Source organism: Hippoglossus stenolepis, chromosome 9 (assembly GCF_022539355.2).
Source record: "Hippoglossus stenolepis isolate QCI-W04-F060 chromosome 9, HSTE1.2, whole genome shotgun sequence".
In the NCBI taxonomy this organism is placed as follows: domain Eukaryota; kingdom Metazoa; phylum Chordata; class Actinopteri; order Pleuronectiformes; family Pleuronectidae; genus Hippoglossus; species Hippoglossus stenolepis.
This window is the reverse complement of record NC_061491.1, coordinates 16,253,722-16,273,845: the sequence shown is the minus strand read 5'-3', so window position 1 is coordinate 16,273,845 and position 20,124 is coordinate 16,253,722. Positions and strand designations below refer to the sequence as shown.

Sequence of the window (20,124 nt, the reverse complement as noted above, 5' to 3'; positions counted from 1 at the left end):
CCCATTATTCACATTTAAATTTCAATAATAACAATAACAATAATAGTTGTACTTTTAATATATATTTCTTCCTTAAATGACTATCTGGGGTTTACACTTTCTCTATATAAACGTCAACAATTGTTTTCCCCCTGCCTGGTCACCCTGCTCGAAGTTAACGTGTGTGAAAAGTTTGCAGAAGGAGTCACCGGTTGGATGCTGAATGTGGCAAAAGTCCAAACAACGGATGCACTTTACACCAATGAGAGCATCCATTTCAACAATCGGTTCCCCATATGGCACTAAGGCCCCTCCTCCACGCTCTATCCCGGCAGAGGGTCTCATTCATGCTTCAAGACAGCGGTTCACTGCGAAGCTTCCTGGCCCTCGGATCAACTGTTTTGATCCGGTCCGGCCTCTTGACAAAGGGAGACTTTCTGCACACTGATATTTAAACATTATCCTGAGACGGAGCTGGAGACTGTGCGAGGAGTTCATCCAACCGAGCAGGTGATCGTTTGCGCTCCAACTGACGCAGGAGATTTGCGCGTGGACAATGCTCGCAATCAGTGGGGGAGTGTATTTATTATCATTGTTTGAGCCTTAAAAGAAACTCTGTGTGGATTCTTTTTTCTTTGAGACGCCCTGTGAAACATCCCACAGCACCGGTCATTTATCCCTCAAAGCTGCGTGCACTCTCTGTTTTTGTTGTGGCGCTCTGGAGGAGCGCAGATTCTTGGGGTGGACCTTCTGTTGTTTGCCAAAGTGCTTCAGCTCTCCAAACACAGTTTTTACATTTCCCCCTATAAGTTCATAAAAAGTGCACCACGCCATCGGACGGGGTTTAAATGTTCGGGATTCAGGAGCATCTGATACGAGAAGTGAGCGGATTAAAAGAGAGAAGTCTTGGAGAGGAGATGGATCCGATCCGGTCGTGGGTGCGTAATGTCGGGGTTGTGGACGCGAACGTCGCGGCGCAAAGGTACAGTACAAACCAGCTCATCTGTTGACATGTCAGCGGCTCATCATTTAGACTCAAGCTCTTCACAAACCTGACAAGCGTTATTTTCATCATCACAATATAGTTCATATTATTTGAATATTTAACGTGTGAACATGCGTCAGAAAAGAACCGTAAACTACTTGTTGCAAAAGATGACACGAGTCCTCTTTAATTAAACTGCTTGATATTGAATGGAAGAACATGTCTCTATTATTGTTATTATTATTTAAATTTTTTAAAGAAAGCTCTGGTTTTGTGAACATAAAGAAAGTTGACCCATGTTGCAAAACGTAAAACTAATAATCAGAACTTTTGACTTTGATTTAAAGTCATGGGATCTGTGAATCTCCTGATGTGCAAAAGCTCAGTTTAACACTTTTAGTTTATACAATTACATTTAAGATAATTCCCAATGTCTCGGTATATGTGACAGCATCACAGTATATTTTCCTAGGAGCAGCGATCTCAGCTGATGTTGCTGATGTTTTCCAGCTAAAATAAAACATCGGCCACTTAACATCTCTTCTCATCAGCAGATGTGAATCAATCTTCTTCTTCATCCTGTTTCTCACATTTCACTCGATGTTCGATCATCCTCTTCACATTTTTAATTTCTACAGCAAACATTCATCAGTGTTTTCATTCTACAAACCGAAGTGTAGAAATCGGCCATAAAAACGCTGCATGATGAGGAGAAATAAAAATGGCAACAAGTTAATCATAATAAATACTAATGATAATAAAATAGCAATTAATGACAGAACGTTATTATGGCGTAATTCGCACTGTAAGACGTTTATTTGATATAAACGATTCTACTTAACGTTATAATTTAAGGTAATTTGACAAAGGTAAATTGTTGCAGTTTCTATATGAAAAAATAAAATCCATGCGTTTTTTTTTCTTAAAAGAAATGTGGCTGTCTCAACAAAATCAATAATGTACTCAACTATGAATGATCTAAAAAATATAAAACCCTAAATTATATTTACAGAAAGACTCTCCTTTAGATTTAATCATGTTCTTTCATGTTAATCTGACGTAAAACACTGATTAAATGTGTTTTTTTTAATTCAACAGTCAGTGTCCCACTTTTCAAACAAGATGCTGCAACATCTGTCTCAATCCAAAGAGCTAATTCAACCTTCAACCTTTCTTCTTCTTTTTTTAGCTAAATCTTTAGTTTTGCTTTTCCTTATTTTTTCCCCTTTTTCCTCCTGGTCTTTGTGTAATTTCCTGGTTCATATTAAGCTGTTATATAGATGGGATAAAAAGGCCTTCAAGTTATAAGAAAACAAAGTATTCATAAATAATGTATTTTTTAAGTACAATATTGCATGGATAAATGTTTTAATAATTAGTTTGAGAGAGAAAACTTTGGAATTAATTAGAAACAATGTGATTTTAAAATCATTTATATATTTCAATAAGTGGCTTTACAGTGCCAGTAAATCAAACATAATTGAAATGCATGTTAATTTAGTTTTAATCATTTAATGCAGAAGAGGAAAATGTCTGGTCTTCAGTTAAATTAGTTTAATCTAGATTAAATATATTCAACCGCCAACAGATTGCAGGCCTCTGCATTGATAGATGCTAATTTAGTCAAAGACATCCTTTATATTCAGCAGTGTAGTTTATATAAGACTACATGAATGGTTTTTGATATCATGAAGGTGCATGTGAGCTGACTGTCTTTCTCTCTCTGTTGTGTTTTCAGTGGAGTGGCTCTGTCCAGAGCTCACTTTGAGAAGCAGCCACCCTCCAATCTGCGCAAGTCCAACTTCTTCCACTTTGTGCTGGCGCTCTACGACAGGCACGGCCAACCTGTGGAGGTGGAGAGGACCGCGTTTGTGGACTTTGTTGAGCATGACAAGGTGTGTGAATGTGTCTCTCAGTGTTTACCTCAGGATCTTATTAGCCCACTACACAGCTGTCATCTCCACAGTTTTAAACATGATGAGGAAAAACTGTGAATAACAACGGGACGTGTTGGTGATAGACGCGATATTTCAGCTGCACCCAGGTGCTCGACTTGTTCTTCCCCATCCCCAGAAAAGCCAAGCATATCGAACAGCTGACGGCTACATGTTTACACAAGCTTTACCCTCGATGAGCTGATGATGTGGGATTGAAAAAGAATATCTAATGACTAATTAGCAGCTTGCCTCATTAGGAGGACATCACTACTTTTTAAAATGCAAATTGTGCTCGCTCCTGTTTAGTTATACAGTGAACTAATCATCAAAGTGTCTTTTCCTCCCCCCCCCTCCCGTACTCTAAATACTGCTGTGGGGGGAACTGGATTCCTCAGGTTGGACAAGACTAAAATAAGGAAGGGGTGAAGTGTTGAGGTAGAAAGAGAGTGGAGAGGGGAGGCAGCCTGGAGAGGGAGCCTTATGCCCAGTGTTGATGGATGTTTTTGCCTTGTGGTGAGCGGAGAGGACCCCTCCTAAAGCGGCAACATCTCTCCCCCGTGAGAAAGACAAGAGTTCGCCAACCCCGAAAGTTCAAATATAGTTCCACTCTGAAGGAGGGTAAATGGAAGTGCTAATGCCAGGCCTGAAAGCTGTCAGTGGGCTCCCCTCAGTGCCACACAGGCCAGAGCAGAGTGATATGGCGGCAGCGGAGGAGTTCATTTTCTGCATGGTTACCCTGGCATCTGTTTTTGCTTTGTAATTATGGCGAGGTAGAGTGATGGCAAGGCGAAATAAATGTTCCTCTGTGTATATTTACAAAAACTTATGAAGCCAGGCATCCATTTATCTCCTGATGTGTCTCACTCTCGCTTCTGATATTAAGTTTTGAGCTCTGCTACTTTCCAACTCCTTGCATCTTAATTCCCTCACGCCTTCCCCTTCGTCTTGCAACTGTCTCCTTCTCCTGGTTCCTCCTCCTCCTCCACCAACATACTCGTTCTCGCTGCTGCTCTCTCGCTCTCGTCTCTGCGATGCCAGCCTCCTGGGTTATTGGACCAGAGAGCATTCCTTTGAGACCACTTAGAAAGACCAGGAGAGGTAGAGGAGGAGAAAGAAAGAGGGGGAACAAGAGACAGAGAGGGGGGAGAGAAGGAAGAAGCGAATGGCTAGTGGAGAGCCTGCGGGGAAGGAGGGATAGCAGAAAGGAAGTTTTTCTGTCAAGCTCGACTGCTGCTCAGTCTCACATACAGTACTTTCCACACTAGAACACACTTGGCACTCACACACACACACACATACACTCACATGCACATGTAACCCTGCCTATACTACCTTGTTGCTCTGAGGACCCCTGAATTTAAACACAAGGTTTTAGGAGTTCTTGTGAGACATGATAGTTCAACCTCTACAAAGAACATCCCACTCAAGGTTAAACACGCAGCTTGTGAGCACAACGCAGCGTCCCACACAGGCTTTGAGCCGACAACCCTCTGATCTCGATGCTGCTCCCGGGGAAGGGACGAGCTGCAGGATTAGGAGAGACTCAATGTGCTTAACACTGCATGGGGATGCCCAGCTGTACTTATCTGTGCCACAGATGTGCCTAACTGTATGCCCTGCGTTTTGTCTGTCCGCCCCATTCTCTCTATCAAGGAGCAGACAGGAGAGAAGACAAACAACGGTACGCACTACAAGCTGCAGCTCCTCTACAGCAACGGTGAGTAGAGTCAATCACGAGCTCATGGGTTGCAGGTCGATTCTTTGGCCTCTGAAGTGTCTAAATTCATACATATACATACAGTTCACCAATGACCCTGGTGCGCCAACCCAACACACATCGTTCCGAAGTAATCTTCCTCTGCATCCTCTCCTTCCTTAACTATTTTCTCCGAGCTCCTTCCGCTCATGATCACTGGGGTTTGTACAATTCAATGCTCAGCTGTGCGAGGAGCCGCTTCCAGGCTCGCACGTACACGGAGAAATGAGGTACATGTTGCTACCCCGCTCCCCTCCTCAGCCGCCCAACTCCTCCAACCCCCCATGGTGCTTCAACATCAGATCGGGGGGGATACACAGAGAAATTTGGTTCCCATGAGCCACTGCTGCCCCTACTCTGCCATCGCATTGGCACCCATGGGAGAGAAGATAAAAGACATGTTCTAGAGCAACCCCCTCATACACTCTCCATACACATACATACACACACATGCCCGTACATACAAGCACATGCACCAAAAGCACTTTCTCTACATCCCCTCCTCTCATCCCCTTCCCCCAAGCAATATCAAAGGCATCTCAATCGAGACTTTGATGAGGAGAACACATTTTTAAAAGCAATACTCTACAAAGTCTCTATAAAAATTCCTTGAGTAATGCGCTCCTCTCTCAAGAAGCAATTCATTACATGTCGTTTCCCTCTCCGGTGTGATTTACGTTGGAAGTTCCAGAGCATCCAGAGGTTCAGGTGATTCTAGGAATCTCACTCACTGATCACATAGACGTCAGAAACAAGCATAAAAAGTATAAATTAAGAAATGTAATCCCTCAACACACTGCTCGTTTGCTATTTTACCTGTTGGTGCACAACTGGTCTCACATCGGTCAATGGAACCTGACAATAAAGCAAACGTTTACACAGAAATAACCACAAAAATAACAAGTCTGACAAATCGTGAGAATCTGGTTGTAAATTCTGTCCTCAAAGCAGAACATGAGTAATAATCATCAAACATCAAATAACTCTCAATCCCCTCAGAAACCATCAGAGAGAAAATATGAACTGCATGCCAATCTTATTCCTCCATGTTTGCTGGACAGAGTTCAGTGCTTTTTCTGAGCGCTTGTCCTAAAAAATTTTTTATATCATAAATCTTTCCACTTCATTTTGAGAATATTCAGCGCATTGGACTTCTCTTTATTTGAGTGGGTTAACAAGTTTAGACACAAATACGTCTGCTTCTTTTATGGTGATACTTTATCATGACTGAAACAACTTGTGTTTTGCAGATTGGATTTAAGCCACTCAGCATTAATTTACTATGGTTCAATGATGTGAAGCTTATCTGCACAATAAAAATGTCTTTTTTTAACTTGAATTCACATCTACTCACTGAGTGCATATATTACATTTCTTTGGAAAATTAATTAAAGATAATAATTTGACATTAAAAAACGTACTCGTGCCCATACTAAACAGTTTGAGCCCTTATTAGCAACTCATTTCTGTGTTTTCTTTGTGCAGGGGTTCGAACGGAGCAAGATCTTTATGCACGACTCATCGACTCTGTCACTAAACAGGTTAGTAAACTTTCCTTAAGTCTTCTTGACGTGGACTCCACCTCCAGCTACATAAATAGACGTGTTATCGTCTCTACATGAAATTGAATCTGTCCCATTGCTCCCTCTCTTCTCAGCCTATAGCGTACGAGGGACAAAACAAGAATCCAGAAATGTGCCGAGTTCTGCTCACACACGAGGTTATGTGCAGGTGAGTGTTACACACGCAGAGGAAACACACGCACACTCATTGAAACTTCAACCCTGAGGGACCAAATCCAAATATCCATTACTCTCCTTCACTCTGCTCTGTCTCAGTCAGCTTGAAATGTGGTTTTGGGATGACGCTTGGGGCTCTGTAGGTTTTTGAAAACTAGACTGTGGTTGAACCTTAAGTCAAGGCTGTCCGTCATCATCCTTGTTACAGTGGTGGGCCCCTGCTGGTTTCTGCTGTAACGCAGCGTGTTCCCATCCAGCTCCTGTTTCTTCCCAGACCATCTTTCTCTTTCTCTTTGGCTTTTCAGAGTTTTTCAGATAGACCTCAGCTGACTGGCAGCAGACACACTTAAGAGGAATAATCCACCTTTTCCTCATCAATTCTGTAGCACCTCTCTCCAGTCGAGGCTGCATCTTTTGAACAAGTGTGTTGGTGCAGCCATTGTCAGAAAGTCCCTTTATTAGCAGAGCAAATTTAAGAAGTGTAATCATGGTTTAAGGACCAAAGGGGTTTTGGGTTAGAATATGGGTCTAATTTTGCCAATATGGATGGAGAAGAAGTTGAGGAGAGTGGTGTGGAAGTGGGGCAGTGACCCAGGATTCGGGGGCAGCAGGGGGAAAGGATAGGGGGCTGGGACGGGGCGAAATGGGCTTAGACGGAGTGGGCCTTGCCATTGTGTAGCCAGCAGATGCCCGAATGTGACTCACAGCTGGCTAATAACAGAGCCGAGGAGGCAGAGGGCAAGCGTCACAGCTGGGGAGTGAGGCCGTCTGACAGGGGGGCGGAGGGGGGCAGGGCAGGGCCAAGCTGGGACACGAGAGGGTGAGGCGAGGTGTAGGGGTGGCAGATGGTTAGGGGTGGGGGCACTTTTGTTATGCAGTGAAGGGGACTTTGGGGAGGGCGGCCAGCAGGCTCCTCGGACAGGACTGCTGACGAATGGTAGGATGTTGTGTGTGTGTGTGTGTGTGTGTATCTGTGCGCACGCAATAAGGCTGTGTGGGGGTTGAGTTTGATTTTGAAATCAATGTGACAGATTGCCTGGCTGGCTTTTCACTTTTGAATGGTCTCTCACTGTTTGTAGGGTGTGTTGTTGTACCTTTTCTTCCTCTTCTATTCTTTTGTCTCTCCTTCCCCTCCCCTCTCATGCCTCCTTTGTGTGCTGCTGGATCTTGGCCGACTGCGAGGCACAGTGCAGTCTGGGCCCGAGGATGTGGATGGGCCAGACAAATGATGGCTCCTCTTGTTTAATTTGTTTGTTTCTCCAACACTAACTTATTTCATTCCTCTTTTGTGTCTCTTTATCTGTCCACTCAGCCGCTGTTGTGAGAAAAAAAGCTGCGGCAACCGAAACGAGACGCCCTCCGACCCCGTCATCATTGACAGGTAATGAGATCAAACCCATGCCCCCTCACAGTGGCCGTCACCTCAAACATCATTGTCCTTCCTTTGTGTATATGCACCCACACACTCACTCACACACAGTGCCAGTGATCATGAAGCCTCTTGTGCTGAGATCTTACCAATCACTGAGAACAGCGTCAGGCTGTAACATAAAACATTTTCAGATATCACCTCCGGGTAAAATCTGGAGAATTTGCTATGGATTTTACCCGCCAGGTGCAGTACACAGAGACAGGAAGTGACCTATTAACTCTGCTGCGGAGATCACATGATCATGTTTACAGCACCCTGACACCGTTGTCACCTCTTATCACCACAAACTCTCTAGACATCTTCATGGGTGTCTTTTACATGTGTACAGATGCTTTTTCACTGGGAAATTTTTGTTTTGTTTTTGTTTTTTCATTTTTGCGTCCCCTGCTGTGTTCTCACATCGACTTCTCCTGGACATTATACTAGGAGGCCAGGTGGATAAAGTCCGCGAAAACTGCAGAGCCTCTCACTCAGACATTTGCGTTCACACAGACTGTGGAGTTCAGTGCTTGTCTGAAAGCAGCTTTACAGTATGTGTCTGTCTCCCATGTGTTCCTCTCTCTTCAGCTTTATGTTTATCTGTTGATCTATCCTCGGCCTTCAGGGATCTGTCTCAGTTTGGCCTCTCATTACGTTTAACAGCCGACATTGCACCTGAAACCTGTCAGGGGCATATATTTTCTTTTTATCCGAAGCATGTGGATCTTTCATACCATCAGACAGGCTCACACATGTAGTGAATGTTCACCCTGAAAGCCAGTTATCTGGCTTAAAGGCGGATGACCACCGCCATAATCAGCGTGTGTGAGGGCCTTCACGTCCGAGGGATTTCGGAGGTCTCGCGTGTCTGCCTGGCATTAACTAGTGTGATGAATGCTCATAAGCGGACCGCATGTGAAATACTTTCTCTGTGATGTCATGGATGCAACCTTCTTCACCTTTCCCTCCCTCAATCCCTGCTTTCCTCTCCCCCTTTACTTCCTTCTGTCTTTCCCTATGATTGTCTGTCTAGAAAACATTCACTTCATATACGTCAAGGACCCTTTTCTTTCCCCTCCTCAGTTCAAGCTGGCTGGCCGTTGACAGTGTGTCTCAGAGGATCTCAGCTGAAGATAGTTTTCATATAATGGAAAAATCGGGCTGTTGTCTTCTGAATTTTCCCAGAATACCTTCGGAGCAGCTGCTTTTCTCGTTTACTGTAGCACATTTCTCATCCAATAACCCCTCTGCGCTCTTTTTATACTTCCTCCTAACATGGCTAAACCTCTATGAAATGTGTTTGTAAGTGGCTGGGCAGCGTGCTGGTGTGGAAAGAACGATGTCAATCTTGGTTTGACTCTGTTTGTGTGTGTGTGTGAGAGAGAGAGAGAGAGAGAGAGAGGATTGATATAACTGGAATCATTGACCTACTGTACTCTCTAATCACACCAGGCATATCCCGATAGGGGCTTCTGTCCTGATGGGGGTTCTCCCTCTTGACTGGACTGCGAAATCCTCTCCTCAGGGAGCAGCCTATTAGCAGCCAGTTAATTTCTGATAAGCCAATGGAATTTTGCATGGCCCTGTGCCCTTTTATCCCACCTTATGTGCACTCTCTCATTTGTGTGTGTGTTTGTGTGTGTGTGTGTGTGTACATACAACATACACTGAAAACAAGAGCGAGAGCAGAAAGATTGACAGGCCAAGATGTGTGTGTATGTTCTGAGTATGTTTTTCAATGCTTGTGTGCATACAAACGGATGTATATTTTCGTGTGTGTGTGTGTGTGTGTTAGCATCCTTGCACGTTTATTTATGTATGTATATGGATGTATGTGCAATTGTCTGTGTGTCTGCATGACCCCTACTCTGACCTTTTTCCCTAGTCACTGTTTGGCTCTTAAATAATTCATGTGTATGCGTGGATATATGTGTGTGTGTGCAGCCTATGTCCAATTGTGTGTTTGGTGTTGTGTGTGTGTGTGTGTGTGTGTGTGTGTGTGTGTGTGTGTGTGTGTGTGTGTGTGTGTGTGTGTGTGTGTGTGTGTGTGTGGAGGAGACGGTCTGTTTCTGTGGCTCCAATAATCAGCCTCCTGCTCCCAGCCCCAACACCTGTTCTCCAATTAACATGCAGCGTGCTGGGGCCCACCCGCCCCAGTCGCCCAGCCGCCGCTTTCTACTCCTTTTTCTTCCTCTTTTCCTCCTTTTTTTCTCTCACTCTCAGCCCCATGCTCCCTTCCTCCCCCCCGCCTCAACTTGTGTCTGTACTTCTGCGCACCTCTCTCGCTCTTTTACATTTGCTCCCACATGCTCCTCCTGTGCACTTCTCCGCTCCCCGTTTCTTAATTCCCTTGCTCTGCTTCTTTTTCCTTCACGTTTACCATCTCCTCCACCGCCGCCCCCCAGCTTCCCTTTAGCCTGTCTAATTTTGCCATAATTAGGCGGTGTCATTAGGACACCTACCCAAGCACAAGGGAGTTTGCAATTCCCCAAACGGCCCAAACCCCCTCTTTTCTAATCTCCTTTCCATATTGTTTCAGTTTTCTCTACCCCCCCCCGCTCCTGCTGCTGCTGCTGTGAGCCCCTCCCTCATCTCCCCTTCTCCCTAATCCTGATTTGAGTGCAAGGAGAGAGAGGAGATCACAGCTGATCCACAGGGAGGGGAGAAGCGGTAAAGGGTGGAGGGACCGAGGGATGAAGAGGGCAAGGGCAGCCGTTGACAAAGATATCTAAAGTTGGGAGAGAATTGTCTGCCTCTCTATCCGCCCGCTGTGTCTAATAGCTTTAAGGTTGTAACACTGGTGAAGCGTTTCCCTCGCGGTCCTGATGTGACTCCTCTGTGTGGAGAACGTCACTTATCTTTGACTGATGGACTGGCCTGTGCACTGATTGGTTAGATGATTGATCAACAGACAGATAGGTGGATTGATTCCTCCCGGCTCACTACTATAAATCTTCACTAACTCTTCAAACTCATGCTGTGTTTCATGTTTCAGCCACAAGATTTTCTAATTGTGTGATGTTTTTTCACAGGAATGATCAGTTGATCAGTTGGTTAGTTGCTTATAAATGACAAAAATCTTGATTTGCTGCTTCCCTCAGTTTCACACATCTGGGTTTAGTCCTTGTTCCCTATCAGAAATCAACATAATGAAATATATATATATATATATATATCTAACCACCCCCATGTACAATACTGATATGCTGCTTTCACTGTGACTCTGAGTGTTCTCAGTATTAACCCAGGCAGATCTTTTAATGGCAGCATTATTGCCACGCTGACCTCCGACCTCTGAGAAACTATATTGGTTCTGGGCCAAAGCTGGCCTCTGCATTTATGAGTGAACCATGGGTTTACAATGGAGACAAGCAGATGTCAGTATTAGTATTAGACTATGTGGTTTGGATGTGAGGGGGTCAACTCTCAGTGTGTGAGCGTATATGTGTGCTTTTATATTTGGCTGGGAAGCTGAGATCAATAGTTGGTCATAAGGCATGTTGTGGAGGGATCCATCGTAAGGCCTGAGCCTTATGAGGCGGTGGGTGGGGGTTGGGGTGATCAATGGCAAGCACTATCTTGCTAATTGATTGTGTTTCCAAGAGGGGTCTTTTTTAACAAGCCGACGCTCAGAGAAAAGAAGAATAATCAATAGGAATTTTCCAATCTTGTCAATATGGCTCTTCCCTCCCCCAGACTCAAAAGAACAACTCGCAAAGACTCAGGCACACTCAGCTTTTATTTTGTTAAAAAACAAGATTCTATCTATCACAAATGCACATCCTTTTATGTGTTTTGCTTTTATTTTTAAAGAGTTAATTCTGCTTCTTGAGTTTCACTATCTAAACAATGATTAGTTGTCCCGGCCAATTGCTTGACTTCAGATGCTTGGCTCCAAGTGGAATCCATTACTCTTAATCTTAGGTTGTGGGTTGTATTGATCTGTTTGTAGTCTTGGTTCTAGTTATGTGCATGTATCACAGGTTTGTTCTCAACAAGTCAGTGCAGCGGTTTGTTTGTTTCTTATATTTGAAAATTATTATTCCTCTTTTTTGGGATATTGTAATAGATTTATAAGAAAAAACTGTCATATAATGCAGTCATTAGTTTTTAGTTCTTTATGCTGATATCAATTCTAAATCCTATTTTCCTGTGAAATGACATAAACAGACTCAATTCTGCAGTGCAGTAAAACTCCTTTTTAATAGTTCTTTACGGTTTAACTGTCTGGACAGCTTGACAAGAAACTATTCAGATATCATTTGTTTCTGCATGTATGTCTGGTCTGAGCCACTGTGATGTCTCTGAGAAGCAGTCCGACCATCTGTTACATGTTAGTCCATACACCTGCTTATTCCTGCTCATTTTCAACTAACTCAAAACATTACAAGAAATGACGAGTGAGGCCGTTTCCCTAGACGCTTCCTGAACGACATGTTTCACTGCTGTCAACCTGTTCTTATACAGCGGGAAAAAAACGTTTTTCCTTGCATTTGGGGAATGTCAGCCCCCTCATTCTTCAGCCCCAACTGAAAAAAAGTCTTTGGGAAAAGAACATTAAACTATCAGCCAAAGAATAAATGCAGCAACATTTTTTGTATTGTGTCAGGGGTCGAATTCCTCCCCTCTCCCAGATGCATACTCAAACTCTGCCGCCAACGCGCTCTACTGGGTCGTCATATATGAACTTGAGAGTTTTATGTGTGAGACAACATTGTCATTTTAGGAGATTGTTGCTCATTCTCTCCATATTATATTCTCCTGTAGCTGTGAGGTAGATTCCTCTCTCTCTCTCTCTCTGTTGATACTGGTGTGTTGTACTGCAGTTACCTTTTCTGTCACATTATTTCAAGATAGATTTTCTGAAGGTTAGTCAAGAGGTAAAAATCCTAAGGAGCAGTGCTGTGATTGGAGGATTTCTCATTTACACAATTACACTTTAATTATATATCATAAGACCAGCCCTTGTCAATAAATAAAAATCCAGCTTTAGTCTTTCTTCCTGAAACAAATGATCAGCAAGGACTTGATGTTCGACCCCAAACGGAACTGGCAGCAAAAGGGTCTCTGTAAATTGTGTATCACTCCTCTCCTTTATTATTCAACTTAACAAAGATGTGAAGGATAACATTTTCTTCCCTTGGTTTGGCTGCAGAATGATCTGCCGATGATTTTGGCAAAGTTGATGCAGACTGAAGAGCTGGTCTGTTGCAGGGAAGCCTCCAAATCAAATAGAGATGGATATAAATGGATATATGCTTTTACTTGAGAAGGGACTGAAAATAAACTGTGTGGCCCAAAAAATTAAAAAGGTTAAGGTCACCAAAAACTGAAAACTTATTTAATAGAAAACAGACTTATTCATGGATTGGGATGTTGCTTAACTCAGTTTTCCTGCGTCAATGGAAATAAATGAAGCTTTGAAAGTTAACGCACACAATTTCTACAGGTGCCCTAACTTCTGTTAATGACTTTAAATCCCTCTGTCTGTATGAGGGCAGTGTCTGTTGCATTGTTACGGCAATACTATACTGCAGAAGTAGTTCTGTAGGTCCTACTGTAGTAGGAAGTAATACAAAATGTTGAGAAAAGCTAAATAACCAAAGAAGACGACTGGTTGGCGAGGGTCTCATCTCCACAGAGAGATATAGACCAAAACCATTAGAGTTAGATAGATCTTTAAATAATCCTTATGATCAGGAACCCAGACATTAAAGAAAGTAAAGTGGTTAACTTTTGCATATCTTTGCAAAAGGAAAACAACACACACAGTGATGTTTGGGGGAAGAAATGTCTCAGAATGTGTGACTGTTTGTGAAGTACATACTAAAGCTTTTCAACATGTGCTGATATATATGTATTCTGTGTAATATAGTGTAATATACTCACTTTGTTTCAAACATCAGAAATGTATATTGGGTTTTGTGTACACTTATCCATATCATTAGCTAACTCTAAAGACACTGATCAGTTCAACTCAGTTTCATTTGTAGAGCACCGAACCACAACAAGGCACTTTACATCGTAAGGTTGAGAGAAACCCAACAGTTCCCACAATGATCACTCAGCGACGGCGGAGAGAAAAACACGGCACAGGTCGGAGAGTTGCTGGTTCACACTCACAATGATCCACATCACATTGATGCAGATATTAATATGCAAAAATTACCTGTCTGTCACACACATACATACATGCGACAAACTCAGAGACACTGGTCCCCTCAGTCTGCTGTCACAGGTCTCTCCCTGGTGGGCGAGCAATGTCCAGTCCCTCCAGACCCCCTGTCAGTGAGCCCCTCAGGCAGGGGGCCAGGCAGCGTGGCGACACAGCCCTGAGGCTCCAGTGCACACCACCTCACACAGGCTGGACCACTGAGCAGCTGGCACAGGACTGTAGGGATGGCTCCTCCCTTGGGGCGATGCGAGCGGGAAAATGACACAAAGACAGACAGGGAGAGACAATGCTATGTCTCGAATATCAAATTCACTGACAGGTACTGCTTTAAACAGCGAGAGCCACACTCAGGAGTTGGACTGGTGAAAATGAGTTCATGGGACCTTTTGGTGAGCCTCGAGCTCCCAGTGATGTGGTCTCATGTGAACTGGGAAGATCCAGGACTCTGTAGTTTGCACAGGAAGTGTATAATGAGTGGTGGGTTATGAGTCGAGTTTGTGTTTGGTCACCTTTGCTCCGCTTCGGCCGGTGTTGGCTGTTGTGGCTTGAACCCTTGACACCAGAAGTAGGCCTGGTTTGTTTTCTTTGAGAGCCTATGGAGGGGGCAGTCGGAAACGGAGTAAAGCAAAGAAATGTTTTGACAGGAAATGGGAACGGACTACCAATGGGCTAATGTGGAGGAACAGCAGGGGGACTTGTGTGAGTGGGTGGGATGCAGAGGGGATGGGGAGGGGGTAAAAGTTTTGAGTTGCAGCTCAATGGCGCACTGAAAGGCCTCGCACTCCCAGAGTATAGCCGGGGCAAACCCTCTCATTTGTCCAGCCGCTAATAGGGTTCACCTTTGGTTGAGCAGTTTAGAGATTAAGTAGGGCCACTCAGAGGATCAGGAGGGGGCAGATTAGTGTGATTTAGAGCCACTTCAAATTGCAAGCAAGTGAGAGATGTGTGGTTTTTGGGTGTGTGACTTTGTGTTTGCTTGTATGATTTGTTTTCCATGTGAAATTCATTTGGCATTTATATTTGGGAAGAGGATCTTGTATCAGTGTAATCAGGGTCCTGTGTGTATGTGTGTGTGGGTTGTGCGGAGTCAGAGGCCAGTTAGCATTATTGGTATTCAGGAACTGGGACTGTTTTCCTTGGCTGGGTGCTGCTGCCGTGGATCTGGGTGTGTGTGACTGTGTTTGTGTGTGTGTGTGTGTGTGTGTGTGTGAGACTGGTCCTGGTCATCCTCCCCTGTTAAGGTCTTAAATTTCACTAATGACTTAACAATGCCCCCTGGTGCTGGGTCGGCCCCAGGAGCCACCTTGTTTGTTTGTCTGTCTGTTTATCTGGAATCTGGACACACACAGTACTAATGTGTAGTACTTTTTCCCAGGAGTTAGATTTCTCTTAAAGTTCTTTCACTTTCTGAGAACATTTCCTATCACTAATATTTACACATTTGTGGTATTAAGTTAAATTTGATGATATATCCCCACTGGCTTACGCTTGAGGCAATCCTTCTTCCTCCTGCGGCCTAAAAGAAACATATCTATAACATTGTGTAGATATATTTTTTACGGTTTAATTACTAACAGAGGTATATGTACTGAACTGCAATATATATTAATAACAATAATACTATTAATGCTAATATTCATATAATGTATTTATGGCTTAGGGTTAGACCTTTCAATATAAAGTTACATAGTATTTAACAATAAAACAGATGATGCAAGTAATTAAATCCAAAACACAAGTTGAGACAAGATAAATTACTAGTTTCAATACATTTCTTTAATTTGTATAGCGTCCAATCACAACATACATTTTCTTAAGGCACTTTACATATAAGTTCTAGACCTTACCATTTTACAGTGAAACCCAAGCGCACCAGAAATTACCAGCCAATAGTTAAGAATATGCCACAAAAAAGAGATTTAAAGAAGATACTGAGCTTGCCTGTCTGAGATCTCCAGGCAGGAAGTAGGAGTATATATAGGATCTCAGGCAGTAATCAGGTAAAATCTTAGAATCAATTCTAAATCTCACACGTAGCCAGTGAAGGATTGGTGTGATGCGGTCACTTCTCTTAGCGCGTGAAAGCCTGGCAGCGGCGTTTTGTATAAGTCATAATCTTTGCATGTTTCTCTTGCTGATACCAGAGTAAAGTGCAGTGCAGTAGTTGAGCCTGGACAAGATAAAAGCAGGGATAACCAAGTGTGTAAGAGAAAGGGATGATCTTCTGTAATGAGCTGTCTCAGTTGGACTGCACCACTTTGGTCACTTAAGCATCAGAACGCTGCTCAGATATAAACTTCAAGAGAAGCGGAAATCATGGCTGTCTCTGTGGTGTTCTGCTGCCTGAATCGTTGTTTTCTTTCCTTCATGGTGGAAGTAAAGAAAAATGGGAGCAGCAATTTAACAATTTTAGTGTCACCATATTGTGTGTTTGTGTGAGTGAGTGTGTATGAGTGTGTGTAATGGTCCTGATGAATCTGTCAGGGCTGAGGGCAGGGGGTGATGTGACTGCTGACAGGCTCCCAGCATGCCTGCTGAGAGCCCCAACCGTCTGCGTGCCCTCCCCTCGGCCCCCTATCAACCCGGCTCCCCTTCTCCTCTCCCAGTCCTCAGCTCCGCACATTTGCTGTGTATTAGCCATGGATAGTAAATTACAGCACCCTGGACCTCTGAGCAATTCCATTCTCATCCCTTCGCACGTTCCACGTTCCTCTCCCTCTCCCTCTCTCCCTGCAGCACCATTATCCAGCTCACCTTCTCTGCGTCTGTCTGTCTCCCTCCTTTCTCTCATTTTGATCCGCTCTCCTCCCTCCTCTGTCTGTCATATCCGTCCTGGCTCTTCGACTCCCTCAACCCTGTCAGATTTCTCTCCCCTGTCTGTCTTTCTCTCACTTCTGTTATACTTCTCATCCTCCGTTCCTCCATTGTGTCACGCTACACAGCGTTCCCTCCCTTACACATCCCCTTCACTCCCCCTTTACTTTCTTACACGCAGGTCCCTGTAGTCTAGGCTTCACAGGTTTCTCAGCGGCATCTCCCTCTCTCTCTCTCTCTCTCTCTCTCTCTCTCTCTCTCTCTCTCTCTCTCTCTCTCTCGTCCTCCTTCTCATCCCTCTATCTCGCCCTCTTCTCTCCCCCTTTCTGCGCCCCCCTCTTCTCTGCCTTTCTGGAAACAGATGTTGTTTGTCAGATCTTATCATTACTGGCTAATTAAGAAGATATCTCTTCTCCTTCTGTTGTTGCTTCTCTTCCCTCTCCCTGCCTCTCCGTGGCATCCATCCCAGATTCATTGTTCTTCTCTGAGAAAAGGTTCAAGTTCTAAAGCTTTGATATTCGCTACGTTATTGATAATTCTGATTCGTGGCTGATTGATTGAAGAGTTTTGAAACCCGGGGATGTTGTATTGCAGATGACCTCCTGGTATGTTTGAAATCTATTCGGTTGTAGAGGGTGCTTTGCGTCTCCATTTGACAGTTATGAGAGTATATTTTGAATCCTCGTCCCTCAGGACACACCGAGCATGCTGGGAGAGGTCAGGCCACTGATGGGACTTCTATTCCCTGTCCTGGTTGTGAATTCATGCTCTCCAGCCTCTGAATATCTCTCCATATCCATCTATTTGGCAGGCTGACCACCGTCCCATGTGGCCCAGCTTTGTATGCATGTATCTATGGCTGAGCTAAGCTTGGGAGACTGAAACATTCATTCATTCTAAATAGTTGGAATACACATTTAGCAGCTAAAGCAAGAGGTTATGCAGTAAAACCCTTCAGCACCCAGGAGAAACCTCGCCGAAACACTCAAGGGCCTCTGGTGTACCCTTCCCATCATTCCCCTCTCCTCCGCCCAGCACCTCCTCTCCTCAGTCCCTGTTTTTGCGGTGGCAAGCCTGGAGGGTTTTACAGCACGACCAAGCTCTATAAATCAGCACTAGTGGTTTAAATGTTTGGCTTTGTCACAGTTCTCAAGTTTAGAGGCGGGACGGGCCAGGGCCGAGGTTGCAGGGGTGAAGCCAGCCTGGGAGGCAATGAACACGGGGCCAAGAGGGGCACGGCCAATTCACCAGGCAAATCCATAAAGAGCCCAGTCCCCCCCCATGTGTTTACTGTCTCCCTGAAATTACCTGGAGATGATTGACTCACTGATTCTCTCACCACTGATCGATTCGATGTAGGTGTTGGATTTCTTTCTTCTCAAATGTTATTTTTTCTACAAACAAACCACAATAAAATAACTTTACCTGATTATAATGAAGTTTAAAATAAGGTAAAAATATATTATGTAAATCAGAAATGATCTGATTTAAGAATGAGAGAACAAGAAAGTGTTCAGAGAAGTAAAAGGTGACCAGAGATATCTCAATAGTGGGGTAAAGTAACTCATTTACTAGGCTGCTTAAGGACTTAATTTGAAAGCGAGAGTTACACATAGTTTTACATTCAAAATACAAAATCACTTGATAAAACTTTTTCAGCTTTTATAGATTAAAAGTCACATATGCTGCAGATTTGCTTCGCCTCAGGAAGTGAATGTTTTATTAACCTCCGTGCTTGTACAGATTAGAAGTGAACGGAAAGTACACTTGCTTATTTGTGACTGTGCCTGAATCAACATTATAGAAAGTAATTCAGATGAACTGAACATGAAATTGGTTATTGCACATGTATCTAAAATTATAATCTAATAATTTGACGCATGTTATCTTTGTAACTTTGCAAGAGTGCTTGGTCTGATAATACTTCTGTGCTTTTGAGGGAGATTTTGAATGAAGGATTTTTACTTGTAGTGGAGTATTACTAGTGTAGTAGTGCTACGCTTGCGTTTGTACTTTTACTCAAGTAAACTATATGAATACTATAAACTTGGTTGTTTTGAGGTGCATGCTTGCATGTGGGATGTTTAAACTTTTACTACCCAGATTACAAGTGCTGATATAACTGAGAGACGTTCAGACATCAGGGTAATGTGATGACCAGTCACTTGCTGATAGTGGAGACAGCGGAGGTTTAAAATGTAATATAAACGTGTAGAGATCTAGCAAACCGGAGGTTTTTATTGACTGGAGTATTTTAAAAGCTGTTACAAAAATACACAGTCAGTTTGCCTCCGTGACGTTTGTTATAGTGAAAGGCGAGTGCAGCTGATGCCAGAGATTTCCCTGTATTTTAGGATGGGGGGGTCGTACAGGGAAGGCTGGTGTGAAAGGTCCTGTGGTGGTATGCGACAAAGGGGGTATCAGTTCGTGGAGGGTTTTCTGTGCCCCATTAGCAGTGTCAAAGGTCATGTGCCCCGGGTGTTAACCCTGGTGACCAGTCTAGCTTCCAGTCTGCCAGGGGACCCAGGTCCGGGGGTATTTATTACCAACCCCCCCTCACATCCCCACTCCATCCCCCAAACACGGCGCTCCCCATGGAGGAAAACAAAACACCTCCATCCCTCCCCCCCAGCCGCTCCTCGGCCCGAGTACATGTACTAATTGGATGCATATCCATACATTGATGCATGATGACCCATCTGTAGATCTCTGCCTTGGCGTGAAGCATTCTTAGGTCAACAGTGGTTTATCCGAATCCTTGTCCATAGCCATGAGCTACAGCGTGTTTTTGGCCAATTACCTTAATGTTTTATTAAAAATCAGCTCTCGCTTACATTCGTGTGACTTTCAGTCGTTTGTCTTTAAGGCGTCGTTTTTGCTAATGTGTATGATTTTGCATGATTGATTGTGCACACATGGTTGCTCGCAAGTCGCTGTTGGTCTTTGTGTATTTTCCTGTGAAGTCATGCATGTGTGTGTGGCCTGCACGGCCTGTGTGTGAGTCACATGCACGCATACGTGCATGAATCTGGGCCTGCTGTATGAGTTAGTGCTCTCAGTGTGTGAGTGTGGCAGAGGAAGGCCCTCAGCATGTCAGTATGTTTTAATGCTTCACATCTGGTTTCCTAATTTTCCTCCCTGCTTCCCTCCCTCCCTCAACCCCTGCCCTCCCCTCCGCTCCCCTCGGCTGCGATGTCAGGACACTGTTTTGTTTTTTCAGGGGTGATGGTGGTGGAGGGGAGGCGGGTGATGGAGGGGATGTCTGATGAGTGATGGCCGTGAATACAGGACGACAACATTCCCCGTCTCCTTCTCTGTCTCTGTTGTG

The 20,124-nt window shown here is 44.0% G+C and overlaps 1 protein-coding gene across 2 annotated transcripts in view; it reads left to right on the top strand.

Moving 5' to 3' along the window:
• Positions 1 to 327: 327 nt before the first annotated feature.
• The window catches only part of ebf2 (EBF transcription factor 2), a 31,480-nt gene continuing 11,683 nt past the window's right edge, over positions 328 to 20,124 (top strand). For both annotated transcript variants that reach the window (XM_035165804.2, XM_035165803.2), the window contains exons 1-6: positions 328 to 961; positions 2,703 to 2,859; positions 4,555 to 4,618; positions 6,143 to 6,198; positions 6,315 to 6,388; positions 7,709 to 7,777. In XM_035165804.2, coding sequence (XP_035021695.1) covers positions 828 to 961; positions 2,703 to 2,859; positions 4,555 to 4,618; positions 6,143 to 6,198; positions 6,315 to 6,388; positions 7,709 to 7,777 — 554 coding nt within the window. In that variant the 5' untranslated portion in view covers positions 328 to 827. The remainder of the gene's footprint in view (positions 962 to 2,702; positions 2,860 to 4,554; positions 4,619 to 6,142; positions 6,199 to 6,314; positions 6,389 to 7,708; positions 7,778 to 20,124) is intronic.